The sequence below is a fragment of the Trichosurus vulpecula genome, chromosome 1 (assembly GCF_011100635.1).
Source record: "Trichosurus vulpecula isolate mTriVul1 chromosome 1, mTriVul1.pri, whole genome shotgun sequence".
NCBI classification, from domain to species: Eukaryota; Metazoa; Chordata; class Mammalia; order Diprotodontia; family Phalangeridae; genus Trichosurus; species Trichosurus vulpecula.
Window position 1 is genome coordinate 377945536 of NC_050573.1, and position 21282 is coordinate 377966817.

The following is a 21282-nucleotide window of genomic DNA, read 5'->3' on the forward strand; positions in this document are numbered from 1 at the left end:
GATTGATTAGTTTGCGTTACCGACCTCAGACATTAATCAGTCCCCAATCCCAGCTCCGGTACTTTGTTTTTCCGAGGTTAGGGTACGTTGGATGTGGGACCTAGGGCGTATCTGCTGGAAACAGATGCTTAACGTCTTTGTTGGGTCTCACAGACGTCAAGTTCTTCTGTGTGATTTTGGGAGATTGAGCATGAGAAAACCCTCCGCCGACCCCTCCGCCTTCCCCCCGGCCCCCCAGAACTTGCTGGTAGATGCCTGAAATTCCATTGCCAGGGAATATTGCTTTTCATCCCAGTTAGAGATTAGATTTAAAAGGTAAACCTGCTTTATTCCCTAAGGAACTGAGGGTGTTGCAGGTGTCTGGCAGTGGAGGGGTACCCAAAGTATTGGGGCTGGAGCTGGTGGGAGGGGAGGGGAGGAAGGAGACTGCAATTTTCATTCACACTAAGTATGAAAGCAATGTGGTACACTAGAAAGAGCAATGGATTTGGAGGCATAAGACCCGGGTTCAAATCACAGCCCTGATATTTACTACCTGGGTGACAACAGGCAAGTCACTTTTCCTGGGTCTCAGTTTCCTCCTCTGACAAATGAGATTGAACTAGATTATTTCTAAGGTCCCTTCCATCCTAATATTCTATGATAACAACGAAATGATGCCAGAACTACCTCTGAGAGTACTATTTGAAGGGACAGAGAAGAAGGTTCAAAATATCGTGTACTTACAGTGTGTGAGTGCAGGAGGAGGCATGCAAAGGTCCTGGGTTCAAACCCTGCATCAGATATTTACTAGCTATATGTATTCCAAGTAAGTCAGCTAATCTTTCTCCGCTGTATTTCACAGTGATATTATTATACCAGACAGGAAGAGGAGATTTTCTTCTAAACCCATTGACACAGGATAATGGAACCATAAGGTTTTGTGTCTTCATTTTACCAGTGAGGAGACTGAGACCCAGAGAGGTTAAGTGACTCATCTGAGATCACACAGGTGGGAGAGCTGGGATTTGATCCCAGGTTTCCTGACTTCAAATCTAGTGTGCCTTCCACTCGACCGTGCTCGACCAATGTCCCTGAACCTCAGGCAGACACATCTTCCAGGACTGGGGTCTGAGAGGGGGCCAAAGAGGGCATGAGAATGGAAGACGAGGCTTGCCTCAATATCTTAGTAGGAGACGATCCTTAATGTCTTTCCAAAATAAGCTGTGGTGGTGGAGATAGGACTGGGAGAATGCCTCCATCAGTGATTGGTGTGATGATCTCATGATTGGTGAGATCATTAAGTCTGAAATGTGATGGACCAGAAATCAATGGAGGGGAGAGTGACTATGGAGACTGAGTGCCAGCCTGTTTGCTGAGCCAACCGCTGAGCTTCCCTCTCCTTCTCTATGGTCCAGTCAGCTTTGTGGCTTGCATAGCAAGAGGTGCTAATGACATCACATTTAGGAGGTCTGGTCACAGTGTAGCTTAGATAGCTTTTCTCTACCGCATAGCAACAGATGTAACTTGAGCTCCAGATGACCACGTCTGGAAGGAGTAGCTTTGCTTAACAAAGGAGACCAAACAGGATGAACTTGTAGGTATCTCAGTGCAAATGTTCCACTCAACTGCAGCCATGACTCATTCTTCATCATTGCTTACAAGGGTCACCTGTGTTGGAAAGGTAGCTCGGTGCAATGGAGTGAAGACTGTAGTTGTGAACCTGGAAACCTGGCTGTGTCACTCATGAGATGTAGGGCCTTGGTCACTTCCCAGCTCTGAAGTTCTGTTTCTGCCTCTGTCGAATGAAGAGACTGAACTAGTAGATGACCTCTAAGGCTGCTTCTGTGATTGAGTCAAATCAATATGGGTTATAAAGGTGGAAATAAAGATGAAAGAGGGGTCTAGGCACTTATGTGTACAGCAGGGATAATCAGAAGACCCCCTGGTTTGCTGGACAAGGGTACCTCCAATGGAGCTGGGCATGTACCCTGGCCCATTCTTGACACTGAGTGACATAGTGAGCCCATCTGACTGGCTCCCAGAGACTGGCACTGTCTTCCAATGATTGATTGACTGAGGCCCAGGGGGATGAACTCTGACTGCAAGAGCCTTCCTCTTCTAAAACCTATAAGAGCAAAGCTCCATTGCTCAGCTTTAGAAACTTTTCCTAGTGTTCCCTCTCCTTTGGACACCCAGAAAGTCATATAACCATCAACAAGAGACTAGAGCATGTGTCCAGCTCCAAGGGAGGTGTCCCAGTCCAACACATCTGAGCAGATGATGTGCTGTGGTCTTTGAGACAAACGCAGGCAAGTTGAGTGCTAGTCCTCATTCCCTAGGCTAACTCACTGTATGATTTTTCAACAAGGTCGCAACCTTTCTAGGTCTTAGTTTTCTCTGTCTTTAAATGGGAATAATGGTATCTGCCCTCTTACCACAAGGAAGATAGGGTGAAGCTGTAAGTGCTTTGGAAGTATTTGAACGCATTCTTTAAGAATGAAAGTATTCATTTGTTCATGTCTCTGGGACTAGGCTAGAAACTAGACTGGTCCTTGGTGAGTGGGAAAGGGGAGTGTGGTGTAGTGGAAAGAACATTCATCCGAATAATATACCTGAATTCAAGGTTTGGCTCTGATATTATCCGTGTGAACCAAGCAGGTGACCACATCCCTCTGGGACTCTGTTCCCTTATCTTTAAGATGAGGGTAATAATATTTGCTTTGCAAGTCTTAAAGAGCTATAAAAATATGAATTATTATTATAATATGATTACACAGGAAAAAAGAACTCCCAGACCTCCCTTAATGCCCATAGAAGACAGTTTTACCCTTTTCATTGTACCTTCCCCATTTAACCCCCTGCTCCCTAACAAAAAAGAAACGAACCTTTGGTGGAAGAATATTCTTTATCTCCATCTAGCTTTTAAAACCCTACACCACCCTCCCCAACCTATCATTCAAGTCCTATTGGATATTATAACTCCTCCTACACTCTGTTGTCTAATGTAACTGACCTCCTCTCTGTTGCTCACGCAACACTCCATCTCCGGAGCTTTGCATTGGTGGTTCCCCATGCCTAGAATGCCCTCCCTTCTTATCTCCACTTCACAGAGTCCCTTTCTTCCAATATTATACAACCAAAGCACCATCTTCTTTTTGTAACCTTTCCTAATCCTCACCCATTACAAGCCCCTCCTCTCCCAAATTGTGTTTAATTACTTTGTATATATATTTGTATTTATTAATTTTATATTTACACTGTATATATGTATATTATATATATGTATACATGTGTATGTACTTGTTGCCTCCCCCTTTAGAATGTAAGCTCATTGTACGTAGAGAATGTTTCATTCTTTGTACTCACATCTCCAGCACCTAGCACAGTACCTGACACATAGTAGGTGCTTAATAAATGCTTGTTGATTGATTGTCCCCTTTAGGGCACCAAGAGTTAGAGTGTAACTCCGTAGATAGAGTGAACCAACCCTGTGGGTTTACAGGGAATGTGGGAATTGGGTGTGTGTATGCTTCCATAGGGATGTATCTCTCAGTGAACCACAGAGTGAGGTTGTTCATTTTGGATGAATCGCCATTCCCCATTGCTACCCCTGCAGGGATCTCAGTGTGGATGCTGGTTTGAGCCACGCTCAGTTCCAGGTTCGGCCCATCCCTCAGCACTATCAGCATTACCTAGCGACGCCTCGAATGCACCACTTTCCCAGAAACTCTTCCTCCACGCAGATGGTAAGTGAAAGGACTCTGCTGGGAAAATGCTTTCCTGTGGTGCCTGCCAGGAGTTCATCACAATCTCAAGTCAACCACTTGTTCCTCTAGGAGCACCTCCCTCCCTTTTTTCCCCTCTCCATCTCCAGCCAGGAGAAGGAACCAACCTAACAGCGAGGCCACATTGGGCAAAGCAAGACAGTTTGGAAGGGGCAGCAGTGAGTGGGGGAGTAGATATTATAGCATGGTCTGTTGGAAAGGCCTCTAGTTAGAGAGACAAACATTGAGTTCTAGTCCTGATTCCCTAGGCTAATTCACTGTATGATTTTCACAAGACCTCTCTAGGTCGCAGATTTTTCCATCTCTAAAATGAGAATGATGGTAACTTCCCTCCTTACCTAGAAAAGATAGGGTGAAGATATGAGTCCCTTGCAAATATTTGAAAGTACTCTTTAAGACTGAAAGGAATTCATTTATTCATGTCTTTGGGGCTGGCCCTTGGTGAGTGAGGAAAGGGGAGTATGATGTCATGGAAGAAGCACTGCTCTTAGAGTCTGATGACCTGAATTCGGGGTCTGGCTCTGAGACTATCTGTATGAACCCAAGTAGGGGATTGCATCTCTCTGAGATTCTAGAATAGGTGTAGCAATATTGGCATTGTAAGCCTTAAAGAGCTAGGTAAATGTGAGTTATTGCTGCTACATAGGAAAAAGAGAAGAGAGGTCTTTAGCAATTCCAAGAAGCTTATAGTCCTATTGAAGGGACAAGATATGCACACATAAAGCATCTGCAGCACTAAACAAGACAGTATAGAATCAAAAGCTGGATTGCAGGATGTGGCCTCGTTGTTAGGTTGGTTCCTTCTCTTGGCTGGAGATGGAGAGGGGAAAAAAGGGAGGGAGGTGCTCCTAGAGGAACAAGTGGTTGACTTGAGATTGTGATGAACTCCTGGCAGGCACCACAGGGTCCTTGTAGTTTAGAGGCGGGGAGCAGTGCTGGGGTATCCAGGGAAGGGATCATGGACCAGGTGAGGCTTAAATCGGGCCTTGATAGGGGAAGAAGGAGTAGGATTTGAATATACCAAAGGGAGAGAGGAAGGCCCTCCCTGCTGGTTGGGAAGCAGTGTCTTCTTTCTAGGGACAATGAGAGGATCCAACTGGATTAGGTGTATTATGAGGGGCAAATAAGACTGAATAAGTAGATTGAAGCCAGGTTTTGGAGGCCTGGCAGAGGAGTTTGAGTTTGACTTGATGGGAAGTAAGTACTATAGATTCTTGAATGAGGAGTGACCGTGCTAGTAACAGATTGGAGTCTATGGAGAGGGGGAGGGGGGGTGGGGGGAAGGAAGCTACAGAAATTAAGTCCATTGTAGAGACCGGGGTTCCTTTTTTGTATTCATGGCATTTTCTCTGCCTCACACAGGTTGTCCATGAAATCAGAAATTACCCTTATCCCCAGCTTCACTTCCTTGCTCTTCAGGGACTGAATCCAAACAGACATACATCGGCAGTGAGGGAAAGCTACGAGGTATGTTCTCTCCAGCTCAGTGCCCCACCAAGGAACTCTGAGACCAGGCTAGATGCTGGCAGGTCACTTGGTCTAAATGCTGAGGTCAGATTGTACCAAAACCTACGGTGGCTTCCTATCTCCTTGAGAATAAAATTATTATTCTCTATTTTGCCTTTAAATATATACTTTGTCATAATATATTCTATATAATATATACTCCACAGTGTATTATATAGAATTCTCTATTTTGCCTTTAAATATATCTTAATTTATTATATATTTCACAATATATCATATAATCTATGTGTTTTATTAAAATATATAAGACCTATATATTTATTACAAAATCTATATATTTTGTAATGAAAACATATAAAAATCTATATATGTTATAATAAAATATGTAAATCTATATATTTCATAATAAAATATATTATATAATAGATTTTATAGAGAGATGCTATAATAAATTATATAAAATATTTTATAATAAAATAGATAAAATATTTATACATAAATATATTTTATAATAAATATATATATTTTAAATATGCTCCTATACTTTGCTTTAAAAATATATACATGTGTACATATACATATACATACACACACACACACACACACACACACACACACACCCCTCCAACTTGGCCCTAATCTTTCTTTCCAATCTAATTGGACACTGTTTTCCATCTTGTACTTAGAATGCGATCTGGCCAAATTGATCTTTTCTCTGTCCCTCATACATGATGCCCCATCTCTTGTCTTTGTATCTTGTGTATTGGCTGTCCTCCATGGCTAGAATCCACTCCCTCTTTACTTCTGCCTCACAGAGTCTCTCTCTTCCCTTGAGATGTAGCTGAGGCATCAGCTGTAACCTTTTATAACAAACCTTTCTGGATCCTTCCAACTAGGAATTCCTCCTCTCCCTAAACTGCCTTGTATTTATTCTCTTTATATTTATGCTCTGTATGTGTATGCATTATATATGTAATATATATGTAAAATATATGTAACTTATATACGTACTTGTTGCCACCTCTATTAGAATATGTTTCATCTGAGTAGGGCTTACTTTCTTTCTTTATTTATTTTTCTTTCCTTTTTTTTTTTGGTCTCTGTATCTCCAGCACTTAGCACAGAACCTGGCACACAGATAATTCTTAATAAATTTTTGGTGATTAATTGCTAGAGGCAAAAAAGGGGGGGGGAGAAATATATGGAAAAGAGAATCTTTTTTATCACACTATATCCAAATCAGAAAAGTTCCTTCTGTTGTCTCTTCTGTGTGTTTATTATAGTCCTACCAAGCGGCTCACTGTGAGTGTGTATGTGTGTGTGTGTGTTTCTGTAGGAGCTACTCCAGCTGGAGGACAGACTGGGCAGTGTGAGCCGAGGAGCTGTGCAGAACACCATTGAGAGGTTCACCTTCCCCCACAAGTACAAGAAGGTGAGTGACTTCTCCGACGCATTGACTGGGCAGGATGGTTCATTCTTAAGACTGTTTACTAAGGCAGTGGCTGTGGATCTGGATCCAGCTTACACTTAGAGAGACATAACAGAAGCTGAGGCCCCACTCATCAGCCAGGAGGACAGGGTACCTTCATTGGCCTTATGTGATGTCTGATGGAGATGATAGAGAAGATGGTGACACTTGTAGAAACATGAGGGCAAGGGTGTGTTTGCCTGAATTGTTCTGGGTTCTTGATGGCTGTGACAGGAAAGCTCAAGCATTGGCAGATTCACTAAGCTGGAAAGGCTTGAGGTATGGGCCTGGTGACAAACCGTGTCTATTGTCTGAGGATCAGGAGCAGATTGGTTGGCAACCAGGTTGGCTGCTCGGTGACAAAATTTCTGGCCTCAGTACTACATCAGATAGTGACCTTAATAAACAACAAACCAATAAACAAGTATTTATTAAGTGCTTACGTAAGGCCCTGTGCTTAAGGCTGGGGAAACAAAGGAAAAGCAAACACAGTTCTTGTCTTCAAGGAACTTACATCCTACTTATGACATGAAAATAAATATGTTTATATAAGACACACTCAGAGTGCATTGATTATAACCTTTGAGAGGAAGGCACAAATAGCTAAGGGGACCAGGAAAGTGCTCTTGGCAGGAGGTGGAGTTTGAGTTGGGAACTAAGAATATATGTTGATGTGTTTTTCCTTATGAAGATGGGTATATATAAGTGTACAAATGTGTATAACAATACATCACATTGTCACCCTTGATTGAATTTGGAGAGATTGAAGCTCAGAGAAGTTAAATAGCCTGCTAACAGAGCTGTGTGGTTGTTTGAACTGTGGATAAGCAGGTATTTGTTGTCTATGGGACAATACACGTCTGGCCTGGAGAAGGGAAGGCAAGGCAGTTTTCCATAAGTGACTGCTATGTCCTAGGCTGAATGAAGTTAGACTAGCTAAGCTTTAGTTGGAAGACCTAGCATCTGATCCTGGCTCTAAGGCTCATTCTTTGGGTGACCTTCAATTTCCACCTTTTTAGGTTTACTTTAGGGCACTGGGCTTAGAATCAGGAAGACTCATCTTCATGAGTTCCAATCCAGCCTCAGATACTTGTGACCCTGAGCAAGTCACTTAACCCTATTGGTTTCAGTTTCTTCATCTGTAAAATGAACTGGAGAAGAAAATGGCAAACCATTCTAGTATCTTTGCCAAGAAATCCCCAAATGGGCTTATGAGGAGTCAGACACAACTGAAACAACTTGACTATAACAACAACCACAAAATTATGCCTCTAATTTCTTAAACTAATTATTTTATGAGATGGTCTCTGATTATTAATATTCTCCCCAAAACATGGTACCAATGGCTGAGCGCTCTAGATGACAGGGGCAGAGCATGGGAGAGGTATCATATCCTATGCTTTGGATACTATGCCTTTTTGCATTAGGAAGTCTAGTTCTCCTTGCCTAATGTCCATGCTTTGTGCATTTGTGTGTAGACAGCTGAGAACAGAAGTTTTTATGTCTGGATCTCTTCATATACTTTGGCCCTTCTGAATTATTCAGCATCTCTGTGGTTATTTTCTTCTTACATCACAGCTGTTACTCTCTTCAGTTACTCTCTTAACCTTTTTTCTGGCGCACTGGACCCCTTTGGAAGTCTGGTGAAGCCAATCGATCCCTTCTCAGAATAGGGTTTTGAACTATATAAAATAAAAATCCTAAGACTACAAAGGAAACCACTTATATAGAAATAAAGGTACATTTTCCTCATCCAAGTTCATGGACCCACCAAAATCTATTCTTTACAGACCCTTCTGTATCTGTGGACCCTAAGTTAAGATTAAGGTATCTAACTTTGCAGAGATACATAGGCAATTTTCTTACTCCTTCTTTTCAGTTCAAAGCCTTCTTGGTTGATGTTTAAGGCTACAGGAAAATATATTCTTGCAAGCCCTTGTTAGGTGTACTCCATCCCTGGCCAGCATCCTAACCTGCCTGTATTTTATACCACAGCTTAGAAACCAAATCCTATTCTCAGACATCATCTTAACCAGAAATTGTTACTTTCTGCATCCATCTTTTCTTTCCTGAAGCTCCTTTTTACAATTACAAGCAGTGATAAAAACAATACTTACATTTCTAAGCTCTTCAGTTTTTGGCCCAAACTTCAAAATCTGTAGATTCTCTCTGGCAATATCATTTGTTCCCAAATGAATCATCAGAAGTGGTGTAGTGGCCACCAGGTTTTGTGAGGCTCCCCCTCAGCCCCTCAGGTCCTATGTTCATGCCCTGGGAAAGTCAGCAGACCTTTCTATTATGAATGTAACCTCAGCAAATGCTTTTCCACAGGGAATCACCAACTATTATCACTTCTGGTCCTTACTAAATTCTCTCCTCTCTCTTCTCTCTCTCTCTCTCTCTCTCTCTCTCTCTCTCTCTCTCTCTCTCTCTTTCTTTGTTCCTCTCTCTCTCTGTTCCTTTCTCTTTTTGTTCCTCTCTCTCTCTCTCTCTCTCTCTCTCTTTCTTTGTTTCTCTCTCTCTGTTCCTTTCTTTCTTTCTCTCTCTCTCTCTCTCTCTCTCTCTCTCTCTCTCTCTCTCTCTCTCCCTCTCTCTCTCTCTCTCTCTGTCTCACACATGTACACACCCTTACCTGTATCTGCTTTAGATGATGGAACTTCTTCTAGCCCCCATTTTCAGTAAGCACCTATTATTGAGGAGCAAGGATCCTTCTTCCCTTCTTTTATGTCACATTCTTCTATCCTTCAATCTGCTAACACAGTCAGCATTTCCTGCTGCCTCCAAATTCCCCTCGTTCTTGTTGGTAGCTGTTGTGGCTACCTCTCCTGAAGAAAGGTTGTGGTGAATTGCCTATTTGCCACTCCTGTTCACCTTGCTGGGTGTTCAGTTGCTGGGGGCTCCTGAGGGAGACTTTATTTATTATGGCGGTCTTCCCAGAGATGAGTCTAGCTTGCTTAATTGCCCTTGATTGGCAATTAGCAGCTTCCTGTCAAAGCCTCAATGTCTCTAAATAAGACAGAAAATTGGAATATTTTCTACCCTGAACAACATTCATGTGGAGGTGGGGAAAGGACAACTGAGTTTATAGAATCTTAGATTTGGAAGGGGCCTCAGAGGTGATTAAGATCCGCCTGGATGGGAAGAAAGAATCTTCTCTGCAGCACCCCCAGGGAATGAATAATCAGCCTGCACTTGATGACTTCCAGTAACAGGGAGCTCACTACATTTTGAGGCAACCAATTCTGCTTTTGGAAAGTTTTAGGAAGTTTTTCATTTTATGGACCTGAAATTTGCTTTCTGAAACTTCTACCTCTTGTTCTTAGTTCTCCCCACTAGGATCAAGTAAAATAAGTCTAACCCCTCTTCTATCTGGCAGTCCTTCATATATTTGAAGACAACTGCCATACTCCCAATTTTTCTCTTCTTTAAGCTAAATGGTCCCAATTCTTTACCCAGTTCTCATATGGTATAGTCTGTAGCCACCATTCAAACTGACCTCCTCTGGAAATGTGTCAATATCTTTCCTAAAATGTGATGTCCAGAACTGAATACAACAAAACACTTCAGGCATGATTTGACCAGTTCCAGGTATAGTGGGAGTAGAACCTCCCTTATTTTGCATGCTATGCTTCTATAGTGGGTACTTAATTAAAGATCTACCTGTCTACCTCCCTATGTATGTATTTATCTGTCATCTATATCAATCACCTATCTATATCTTCTACCTACCTACCTATCTATATTTCTATCTACCTATCACCTTTATATATATATATGTATATATATATATATATATATATATATATATCACCTATCTCTCTCTCTCTCTCTCTCTCTCTCTCTCTCTCTCTCTCTCTCTCATTACAGCCTAATATCACTTTAGCTTGTTAAATTAACATGTTGCCATGTTATACTGTTCACTCCCATTGAACTACTAGTCCACTAAAATTGCCACATCTTTTTTACACGAACCATTTTGAAGCCGCATCTCCCCAATGCTGTATTTGTGTAGCTGATTTTTTCAATCCATGCAATTTTCTCAACATCAGATTCCTCGTTTGTAAAATAGAATTAATAACAGTTGTACCTATTTCATAGAGTAGTTGTGGCAAAAGCACACATTGTGAACCTAAAACTGTTTAATTATTATTTATCCTTGTTAAAATTCAGCTTATTAGATCTGACACATTGTTTTAGGATGTTAGGACCTTTGTGGATCCCAATCATCCTTAGCTATCCTTCTGAGCTTTGTCTTCTGTCTATTTACTAAGCACGCCAACTATGCCTTCCTCAGATCACTGAGAACAGTGTTGAACAGAACAGACTCAAGGATAAATACTGAGCCACTTCATTGCAGACCTTTCCCCAGGCTGATGTTTGCCCATTATTTTGGCATTATTGGTTTCTTTTGGGATCTGGTGGTTCAATCAGTACACTTCACTTGACAGTTGGGTTGATCAAATTCAACCACATTGTGTAACTTAACAGCCAAATGTAATGAAAGGAGCACTGAATCTTGAATAAAAAAGTCCTGGGTTCAAGTCCCAGCTCTACCACCTGCTAGCTGAGTCACCTTGGATGGGTCAAACCTTCTGGAGCTCTGATAGGACTCCCATTTCAGACATTAGCTCTGTGACCTTGATCAAGACATTTAACCTCTTAACATTTAATCCTCATCTGATAAATGAGAGGTTTAGACTAGAAAGACTCTAAGGTCCCTTCCTGATCAAAATCTATGATCTTGTGATCCTTGAGCTCACAGGATTATTTCAGGGGAGCAACTTTCTAGATATTAAAGTGCCATAGAAACTTACTATCATTCATCCCATCATTAAATATTTGTTTAAGATCAATGGTGTGTCTCAGTCCTGTACTAGGCCCAATGGGGGATACTAAGATGAATAAGACAAGGTCCCTGTTCTTCAGGATCTCAGATCCAACCCATTAAGGTGTTGCTAATTTGCAAATAATTGATATCCAAAAAAATATATTGAGTATTCAATTCTGTGCTTAGGGTCGCTGCGGGAAGAAAAGAAATGTAATGAGAGATTGTGAAAATGGAATGGAAAAGCATTCATTAAATCCTTATTACATGCCAAGGACTGTGCTCAGAATACAAATGGAACAATTAGACAGGCCCTGTTCTCAGAATGCTTACATTCAAAATGGAGATGACCCGTAGAAAAGGACATCTGCTTTGGAGTCGGAGGATCTGGGGACAAACTCTATTCTGCTCCTTACGACCTGTGTGGCTTTGGCCAAGTCACTTATTGTATCTTGGCCTCAGTTTCCTCCTCTATGAAATAAAGGATTGGACTCAAAGGTCCTTCCAATTCTAGATCCTATGAACTTATAACAGTCCCTGTCATCAGGACCCTGATAGGTGGGAAGCAAAACTAACACAAGTGAAAAAATGAGAGAATAATATAGAGCAACATATAATCAGGGCTGGACAATGAGCTATGAATTGCAAGTACTCGAGGAATTCAGAGGAGAGAATATCAGTCAAGTGTGGAGTATTCACAAAAGGATTCAGGAGGAGGCTGCCTTTAAGTGGGCCTTGAAGGATGGACAGAATTTAGGAATCATAGTGAAGTCTGGAGCAGGGATGGGGAAAGAGGGTTATATAAGTTGAGAGAGCAGCATAAGCAAGGGTCAAAAAACAGGAAATGAGTATATTATGTTTGGGAAATGGTAAAGAGACCAGCCTTCCTGGAGCAAAGAAAAATATATATTGGATAGTTATGAGAGAAAAATTCATTCATTCATTCAATAAACATTTGTTAAACACCTACTATGTGCCAGGGACTGTGCTAAGTGATGGGGATACAAAAAGAGACAAAAGACAGGCCTTGCCTCTCAAAGAACTTACAACCTAAGGGGGAGAACGGGTTGGTTGAGGCAAATTATTGATGTAAGGGTGCTGCATAAATGTTGACTAAATGAATGAATGAATGATTTCTGAAGTCTTGCCCACATCTGAGATTCCTATGATTTTATGAGTGAATGAAATGTTAGGGAGTCAGAAAATTAGAAAGTTCTCGAGCAGGAAATAGATATGGTGAAAGTTGGGAGGGAAAAAAGGTTATAATGAGGCAGTGATAGAGTGGAAAGAGCTCTGGAGTCCGAGGTCCTGGGTTCAAATCCTGCCTCTGGTACTTATCATCACTGGTGAAATCTTGGCAAATTGACCTCCCTGGGCTTTGGTTTCCTTAAGGAGTTGGACTAGATGATCTCTAAGGTCCCTTCTAGCTCTAGGCCTAGCATCCTATGTTGTGGTTGTTGTTCATCCTTCATCAAGGACCAGTGACACCATGGGTGATACCTTGACTTGCATGAGAATTGGATTTCAGTGAGGCAGAGCTATTGAAGTCATCAGCCTCACTCTCTCCTCCAGAGTCTTCAGAGTCCAGTGGCGAGACAAAAGCCAAGATGACTGGTGATGGTCCAGGATGCAGTGAGGATCTTGACCTTCCTAAACTAAAGTCTTTCCCAGGCCCCAGTTTATCTGAGGCCATGCCCATGACTGATGACCACGGATTAATTGATTAACAAGTTTAGAGGCTGTTGCAGTAATTCAGGTGTGAAGTGATGATGGTCGGCACTAGGTGTTGTTAGTGGAAATGAAAAAAAGTCAATTTAAGAGAGCTTTATAATAATGTATAAGACACAACTCCAGAAATGATTCACCAATGCTCCCGATTTCCTAACCTCTGTTACTCCCAAAGCTGCCTAGGGACCACAATAAATGAAATTATCCTCTCCCTCACTTGGCCTGAACTATCAGTCTTCTCTGGGGCAGCAGTGAAGCCTTCCTGCAAATGACATTCTGTTCATCAATCAGTGTGCCAGGCACTATGCTAAACACAACTAATTTTGGTCAAGCAATTCGCATAAAATTGAGAAAGGAAAAGGGGGACTGAGAACAGGATGGGCCGCAGAGGGAAGTCATTTGGCTTCAATTCCTTCCAGGCCGGGTGATAGGCCTGGTGAAGACTTTGGGGCAAGAAACCCATTTTGAGAAAGGGCTTAAAAGGAGCTGTTGGTTCACTGGAAGAGACTCTTCTGGCCTTGCCGTGTAGCACTGATGAAGGAAATAAGAGATGAAACCGGGGAAATGGAGTGGGGGGAGGAGGCTCCTAGGAACACCACACCTGGTGTAAGGGAAGAAATGTGGGTAGGGAGGGAAGGCGGTCACTTAAAAAACACCAGAGCCCTTGGGCCTGCTCTTGGGGAATTAAGTCTTATTTGTCTTCCTACAGCGAAGACCCCAAGAAGGCAAAGGCAAGAAGGAAGATGGGGAGGAATCAGACACCGATGAAAAATGCACGATTTGTCTGTCTATGCTTGAAGATGGAGAAGATGTGAGGTATGATGGAACCCACTTTGGTCCCTGTTCTCCACTCTTAGGACTGCTAGTCAATAAGTTGGTACACGTCACTAGGAGAAATCTCCTCTTACTCAGCGAGTGTGTGTGTGCGTGTGTGCGTGCACTCGTGTACACATTTGGGGAAGTATAATGTGGGAGAGTAATTTGATATTTGGCACAAAGCTTGGCACAAAGACTTCCCCTCGCATTCAGTCTAGGAAGAGCCACCCTGGAGGAGATGGGTTTCAAGAATCAAGGATCTTTCTATTTTATGTTCAATTCAACAAGCATTTGTTTAGTACCTACTATGTGCAAGGTACTGTTTAAGCTCTGGGAAGATGATGATAAAACTGAAATAGGCTGCCCACTTTCAGCCGCATTAGCTTCCATGGAGAGTTTCTAAGTGGTTTTGGGGTTTTTTTGGATGAACTTCCATTTGTCCCCCAAGAGGGTCCCCCACTATCGCACACATTGCTCTTGGTTCTAGGCTAGCCCCGTGTGTCCCTTCCTCAGGTTGGTCCCAGAGCTAACTCATGCCTGTCTCTTCCAGGCGTTTACCCTGTATGCACCTCTTCCACCAACTGTGTGTCGACCAGTGGCTCGCCATGAGCAAGAAATGCCCCATCTGCCGAGTGGACATTGAAACACAACTGGGTGCCGACAGCTGAGGTGACAGTCCGCCTGGCAGATGCCCCACTTTCCTTCACCAGGTCCCCCGACGGCCATAGCCCTTGCAGCCAAACTTTGCCTTCTGAGCCATTTGATTTAAAGGAAAAGCCTGCAAGCACATTTTGCGGAAAGAGGAATCGGTGGTATCAGCGTCAAAGGGATAGGAAGGAGGTCCCACCCAGCCCGAATGGTCACCGCCCCACGTGCCATGCGTGGGGGAGGGGCCATTGCCCAGCCAGGGGGGCGGGAAGGGGGGGCCCAAGCTGCTGAGGATTTAGATGTGATCTCGAAGGTACTAGTTGGATAGTCTGGCCCCTCAATCCTGTCCTTCGAAGGATTGTATATATACCTCTCGACTACGTAGAAACCATGTAGGGGTCTCTAGCTATTTCTGTGGATGGCAACCGGAGCATGTTAGCTTAAGAAAAAAAATGTTGTGTGTGGTGCTCTAGTCATCTTGTGGCGGACATGTTGCTATTACCGAATTTGCACCAAATATTTCTCATCAAGTCCCTTGTTTTGGTGCCTGACAAAACTGACCAACGACAGCCCGAATCTTCCCATCTTTAGGAGAGAAGGAAAAAAAAAAGGTACAAAGGTTAAAAAAAAAAAAGCCAAATCCTGTTTACAGTGAAAAGGATGATTTCTTCACCCAGGTCTGGGGGGGTGGGAGGGGCTTCTCGTTCTTTGTGTTGCTGTTGTTTTGTTTTTTTATTTTTGCTTTGATCATGTTTACAGTGTACTGAGCGGTGGAAGGAGGAGGGGCATCTGGGAAAGAGATGGGGACAGGAAAGGATCCAGGGGGAACAGACGAGATCCCTCAGGATCCCTACCTGAGCCTCCCACCTGTTGTGCTGGGGTTCGGGGTGGGCGGCCAGGCGGGAAGAGAGGAGAGAGGGAGGTCCCTTCTGAGGGAAGGATCCTAAGCTCCTGGTGGCCCTCGGAGGAGCCAAGGTTTGGCTTCAGGGCTCCCTCCCCTGTTTCCCCATAGACTAGAGAGGCTGGCCTTCAGCTATCATAGCTTGCTGCATTCCCCAGAGCCCAACTGCTATCGCTCTGTGTTCTCCCCTCTGCTGCTCCTTGCCTCATGGCAAAGAGGCGATTTAACCGCTGCCTCCCTATGCAAAAATAAATAAATAAATAAAAGTAAGTAAAACATAAAAATAAAATAAATAGCATAGATAATTAGTAGCTGGTCTTGGCCAAAGTGTTCTCAGCTGCTCCTCTGAGAGCTCTGGCTGGCACTCGAGGAATAGTGAGGCTCACATGCCCCAGGAGGCTGGGAGAAGGCCAAAGCTTTGCAGCCTGTTCTCTATGGTGCCAGCCAGGGTGAAGCATCACAGGCCAGGAGACGGTACTTGAACTTCCTCCGGTCCCACCTGGAGAGACAGAGACTGGGCTCTGGCTCGGAGAGAATCTTCACTGGGAAACTGGGGGCAAGAGGCCCCCAGCCCCTGCCTCCTCCCTTGACCTGCTTTGAGCAAGTCGCTGTCCCTTTTCTGTGCCTCAGTTTCCCCATCTGTAAAGTGGGGGAGAAACTAATCTTTATCCCAGCCCCCACTCCCTCTACCTCCACAGGATGTCGTGAGGATTAATAGCACTTCTGCTCTCTCCTGGGTCTCTTTTCAGGGTGGGGAAAAACTTGGAAGTTCCAAACGATTCCATCTAAAACGTTCCCCACACCTCCCCACCCTGCACAAAGCCACAGCTTTTCTGAAGCCTAGAGTGAGCAGAGGGAACGCAAGAGAGGGAGACAGGTGGGAACCCATGAAGTTCCATCTAGCACCAAATTGCTTTTATTACTATTATTAGCATTTATATCGTTATTATTAGTTGGTCCATGCTTTCTTTTTCATGGGTGAGAAACACCAGGAATTAGGACATACCAAAAGGAGTGTGGAGAAGTGATTACAGCTCATATGGAATTCTACTATCTTCCTTTGGCCTTTCCTATTTCCTTTCCTCCTACCCATCTACTACCCCTCCTCCACCCCTTTCTCCCCCTGCCCTTCAATAGACAAGAGAGGACATGGGGAGAACATGGTCACGGTGTTCAAATGCACCAAGGACCACTTGGTGGAGGAGGGAGTAGGTTTGTTTTCTGTCACTCTAGAGCAGAAGACTAAGACTAATGGGTAGAAGTTATAGGGAGAGACTTCAATTCCATCTAGAACTTTCGAACAGTCTTCTGATTATTTCACCATGGAAGAGGCTTGTTTCAAGAGGCATCGAGCTTCCTATCATTGGAAGCATCTAAACAGATTACTATCTGCTGGGGATTTCCCTAGAGGAGATTTCTGCATTGGATGAGAGATTGGACTGGATAATCTTGAAAGTCCCTCTAAAAGTCCATGATTCTGTGGAGTTGTTTTTTTTTAAGTGAGATAATGTATGTAAAGTGCTTCGCAAACCTTAAAATGCTATATAAATGCAAGCTATTATTATTAGTGTACACTGTGAGTCCACTGTTGTGCTAAGCGCTAAGGGGGGATATGAGGTAGAGGAAGACACAGGTCCTGCCCCTGAGGATCTTACAGTCTAGGGAAGAAGGCAACGCGCTCACTGGGGAATGTTACGATATGTGACAGTGTTAAAAGAAACGCCATACTGCAAAACTGCACTGAAGCCAGTAGTTAAATGCCAACAACAAAACAAAATTCACAAAACTGCCAGGAGGCTATCAGTACTGTCAGTGGGAAGTAAGGCTTCAATCAAAAGATAAGCAGCTGCCTTGTCAGAAGCAAGGACCTCAAGGAAGGGCAAACCAGTCCCAATGTAGGGGCTCAAACCATAGGGCCATCAGAATGAGAGTTTCCTTCCTATAGCTGTCCCTGTTTTGGCTCCTTGTTCCAACCTCCTGGGTGGTTGGAAGAGACAGGAAGGCTCAAGGGAGGCAGTGGGTTAGAGCGGAAAGAACACTGGTTCATGAGTTAAAACATCTGGCTTCAAGTTTAGAGCTATAACACTTAACTGGGTGACTTGGGTAACTTCCTTGCTCTGTGCCTCAGTTTCCTCATCTGCAAAATGAGGGGGTTGGACTAATTGATCTCTAAGGTCTGGTCCAGCTCTAATTTTCTGTGATTTCCCCAAGGCCAGGGCATCTTTTTTATTTTTTCCAAGCTAGTAAGGTGCTTCATACCAGGAAGCTGTTGAAGGTGATTTTTTTGGTGGGCAGGAACATCTACTTCAGAGGCTGAAAAAAAAAAAATTCAGAGCGAGTGGAACATAATATTTTCTGCCTTTCCTCTCATCCTTTTCCCCTCTTCCTTCCTTCCCCACATTTTCTCCAGTCCCATTTATATATTCCTAGGTGCAGAAAGCTCTGCTCTAGGTGCCAAGGTGAGGACTACCCAGAGGGCAGCCCTTGCCTTGGAGGAATTTGCCATCTGCCATTTGCGGAATCCCAGCTGAGCTGTAATTACCCGACTTCTCCCCAAGAGACCCAAGGTACTGTCTGGGGGGCCAGATGAGGCAGGTGAGGGGCCTGCTCTCCTTCACACCTGTCTCCCCACCCTAGCACCCTGGGTCCCTTCCATGATATAGGGAGAATGGTGAGAGTCAGTTTGGGCTCAAGACTCTCAGCCCCTAATTTGGAAGGTCTCTGGAGTTGTTCACCGGTGATAAATGGAGAAGGAAGAGTGGAGAGGGGCCCATGTTTCCTTTCCCTCCCCTCCCCAGGGACTTTTGAGGGGAGCTGGAGGTCAGGGGGAAGCAGGCACAGATACTACTCCAACGCCAACATCTTAAGGAGAGGAGACCATCTTCAGTCCTTCTTCTGCTCAACTCAAGGGCCTCAGACCCTCGACTGAGAAGCATGAGTGCCTTCTGTGGCTGGAAGCTGCCCTGGGAATGAAACTGGGGCCCCTTTCCAACAGCAGCCACAGCCACAGCAGCAGGCCCCTCTGGGACTCTGGTCAAACCAATGCCAACGAGCCCAGCAGGCAGGGCAGACGGAGGCCGAAGGGCCCAGGGTCCGCAGTACACCTCCCCTTCACCAGGACCCTCTCTTCGTCCCCTCCAAAGCCCAACGCCCAGTCCTGCTGCCCCCTGAGGCAGGGCATCAGCTCCTCTGTTCCCAGCACCCCAACTCCATGCAGGTGTTACTAACTCTTTATGCCTAAAGAACAAGCACAGTTTTTTTTCCAGTGGTGATGAAAAAACACCACCAGACTCTTTCCTGAAGAAATCCCACTCGCTCCCCCTCCACCCTTTGGTGGGGGAGCCTTGCCCCCACGTTCCCCCCGCGGCGCCGTAGCAACGTCTGTCAGGTCCCCCCTTGCCCGCGTTCCATCTCCTGTCCTCGCATAGAGCGAATGCTAGAGCGATTTCAGCTGATAGAAAAAACAAAAACAAAAATGAAAAAAAAAACAAACAACAAAAAACAAACAAAAAAACACATGGCACGTTGCTAGTTTACAGGGTTTTGTGAGTTTAAATGCCTTATATTTAACAATCATAATTTATGACTAACTTGTAGATATTGTGGGTTCTTATTTAATTATTTTTATAGTTGTTTTGCATTTTTAATTATAATTTATTTATTTAGAAAGGATACTAATTTTTTTTATTACTCCTATTACCTCATTTTGGCATTGTTTCTGGGAGTGGAATGCTTTGCATGCATTGGTACGATGAAAACCGACTTTGACCACAAAAAAAAAAAAAAACAAAAACCCACAAAATTTCGCTGACCTTTATCTCGTCCCAAATCAGGGTGTGTGATTGCAAACTGTCTTACTGTGGTGCTGGCCTCTTTGGATACATTCCATAACAAAATGCAAACCTTTGATTCTGTATGCTGTGATTTAGTGGAAAACTGCAATAGAGTAACCGTATTTAGCACATATATAAATATGATTTGCACTCGGCATCAAACTGAGGTAATCCTTTCACTCGCTTCCCTCCGGCTCCCTCTGAATATGGACCTCTGTTCTCCCCCACCTCCAGCTTCCTCCACCCCAAAAGCAACCCCAAAGACTCCTGTTAGGGAGAATTTGGGAGATAAATCATAGAGGAGGCCATGCTTGGGAAAAAAGAAGAGGGTGCTTTGGGAAATACAGGCCACTACTCTAGGGATCCTGTCCCATCAGCAATCTCTAGCTTCCAAAAGAAGTTTCCTCTTGGGAAATTCAATAGAAGAGAGAATTCCTATTCAGGATTGGGCAATGTGAGATGGGGTGAAGACTTTATGGCCCCATGAGCTTGCCACCAGTGTGAAGGACAAAAGGCAGGGGGTGCCAATAGTAAGAGTATCCAAGCAGTGTAGTATCATGGAACAAGTCAGGAGACCTAGAGTCTAGTTCCTCTTGGCTCTACCACTAACTTCTAGTGTGACTTTGGGCAAGTCACATGATCTCTCTGGGCCTCTCCATTGTAAAGAGGGTTGAACTAGATGGTTTCTGAGGTCTCTTCCAGTTCTAACATTCTATGTTTATAAGGCTGTTTCCTCCTCTTCTTGGACTCCTTCTTGGAGATCCCAACTCTACGGAGCTGTTGGAGTTAATGGGGCACCCGCCATTTTGTACCTAGTGTGCTTGTATTGGGCTTCTTTGGCCCTAGTAAAGAGGAAATTGTTGGCCAATCATTTTTTCCAGTGAATTTGCTCAGTGTAGGCTTTCAATATAGGTCGCTGGGGCCTCCAACCCCTCCATTGCTATAATAGAAGGTTAGGCTATTTCTTTGTGCTGATAATTGCTTCAATTGTGTCCGTCTCTTTGACCCTGTAGACCAGAGTTTCCCAAACTGTGTGTTACAGGACCCTATGTGGTTCTATGAATAGGGTTTAAAAAAAACTCTCAAAATCTGTGAGAAAGATTTTTAAGGAATGTTTTGCCTCTAAAATGTTAAGTGTGAAATTATTTATGCATTAAAAATACATAAAGCAATTTTCAGCATAAAATAGGGTTAATTGATTTAATATGGTGGCTCCAAATTGACTCTGAACCCTCTTTTATCCAGAGGTTATGCCAACATTGATGTGGCCAATGAGTTTGGGAAACACTGCTGTCCACAATGCTTGGGGCTGGGCAGGGTGGGTGGGGGGTTGGGTGGGTGGGATTCCACCTGTTTAGTGGACTTGCCTCTTGCATGCTGGCTTGTATGTTTTCAGTGGATTTGGAAGATGTTGGCAGGTTGGGCTAAAGTGCATGTCATAGGATACTGGGGTTGAAATATGGGCCCCAAATGTTGTAGCTTGATGTTTTCGTCCTGACCATGGAAGCTCTTGGAATCTTGGATGATTGGGCCTCCTTCCAGCTTGAAGCTTTATTTCTAGAAAGTTAGGGGAATTGATGAGCGGGTGGGGAGGGCACCCTGGCTCTAGATTCTATAATTCTGTGACCCTATGAATTCAGCATCATTTGTTGGCAAATCATGAGTTGAAATATGGCATTATGTTACCCCAGATCTCCCTTCCCCTGTGACTTGGCTAGGCAGGCTTCTTGTCCCTCCCACTGTTGTGTAGGAAGGACAGAGAAGTCGTGGGGAAGGGCAGTGATTAGAGTTGGCAGTAGGTGGGAAGGTGAATTATTTGACTTTGGGTG

At 43.8% G+C, this 21282-nt stretch overlaps 1 protein-coding gene across 2 annotated transcripts in view; it reads left to right on the top strand.

Annotated features, from left to right (window-relative positions):
* Positions 1–14877, top strand: part of RNF165 (ring finger protein 165) — a 164899-nt gene extending 150022 nt beyond the window's left edge. For both annotated transcript variants that reach the window (XM_036741787.1, XM_036741788.1), the window contains 5 exons: positions 3599–3728; positions 5130–5234; positions 6571–6666; positions 13965–14071; positions 14622–14877. In XM_036741787.1, the coding sequence (XP_036597682.1) occupies positions 3599–3728; positions 5130–5234; positions 6571–6666; positions 13965–14071; positions 14622–14739 (556 nt within the window). In that variant the 3' untranslated portion in view covers positions 14740–14877. The remainder of the gene's footprint in view (positions 1–3598; positions 3729–5129; positions 5235–6570; positions 6667–13964; positions 14072–14621) is intronic.
* Positions 14878–21282: the final 6405 nt, after the last annotated feature.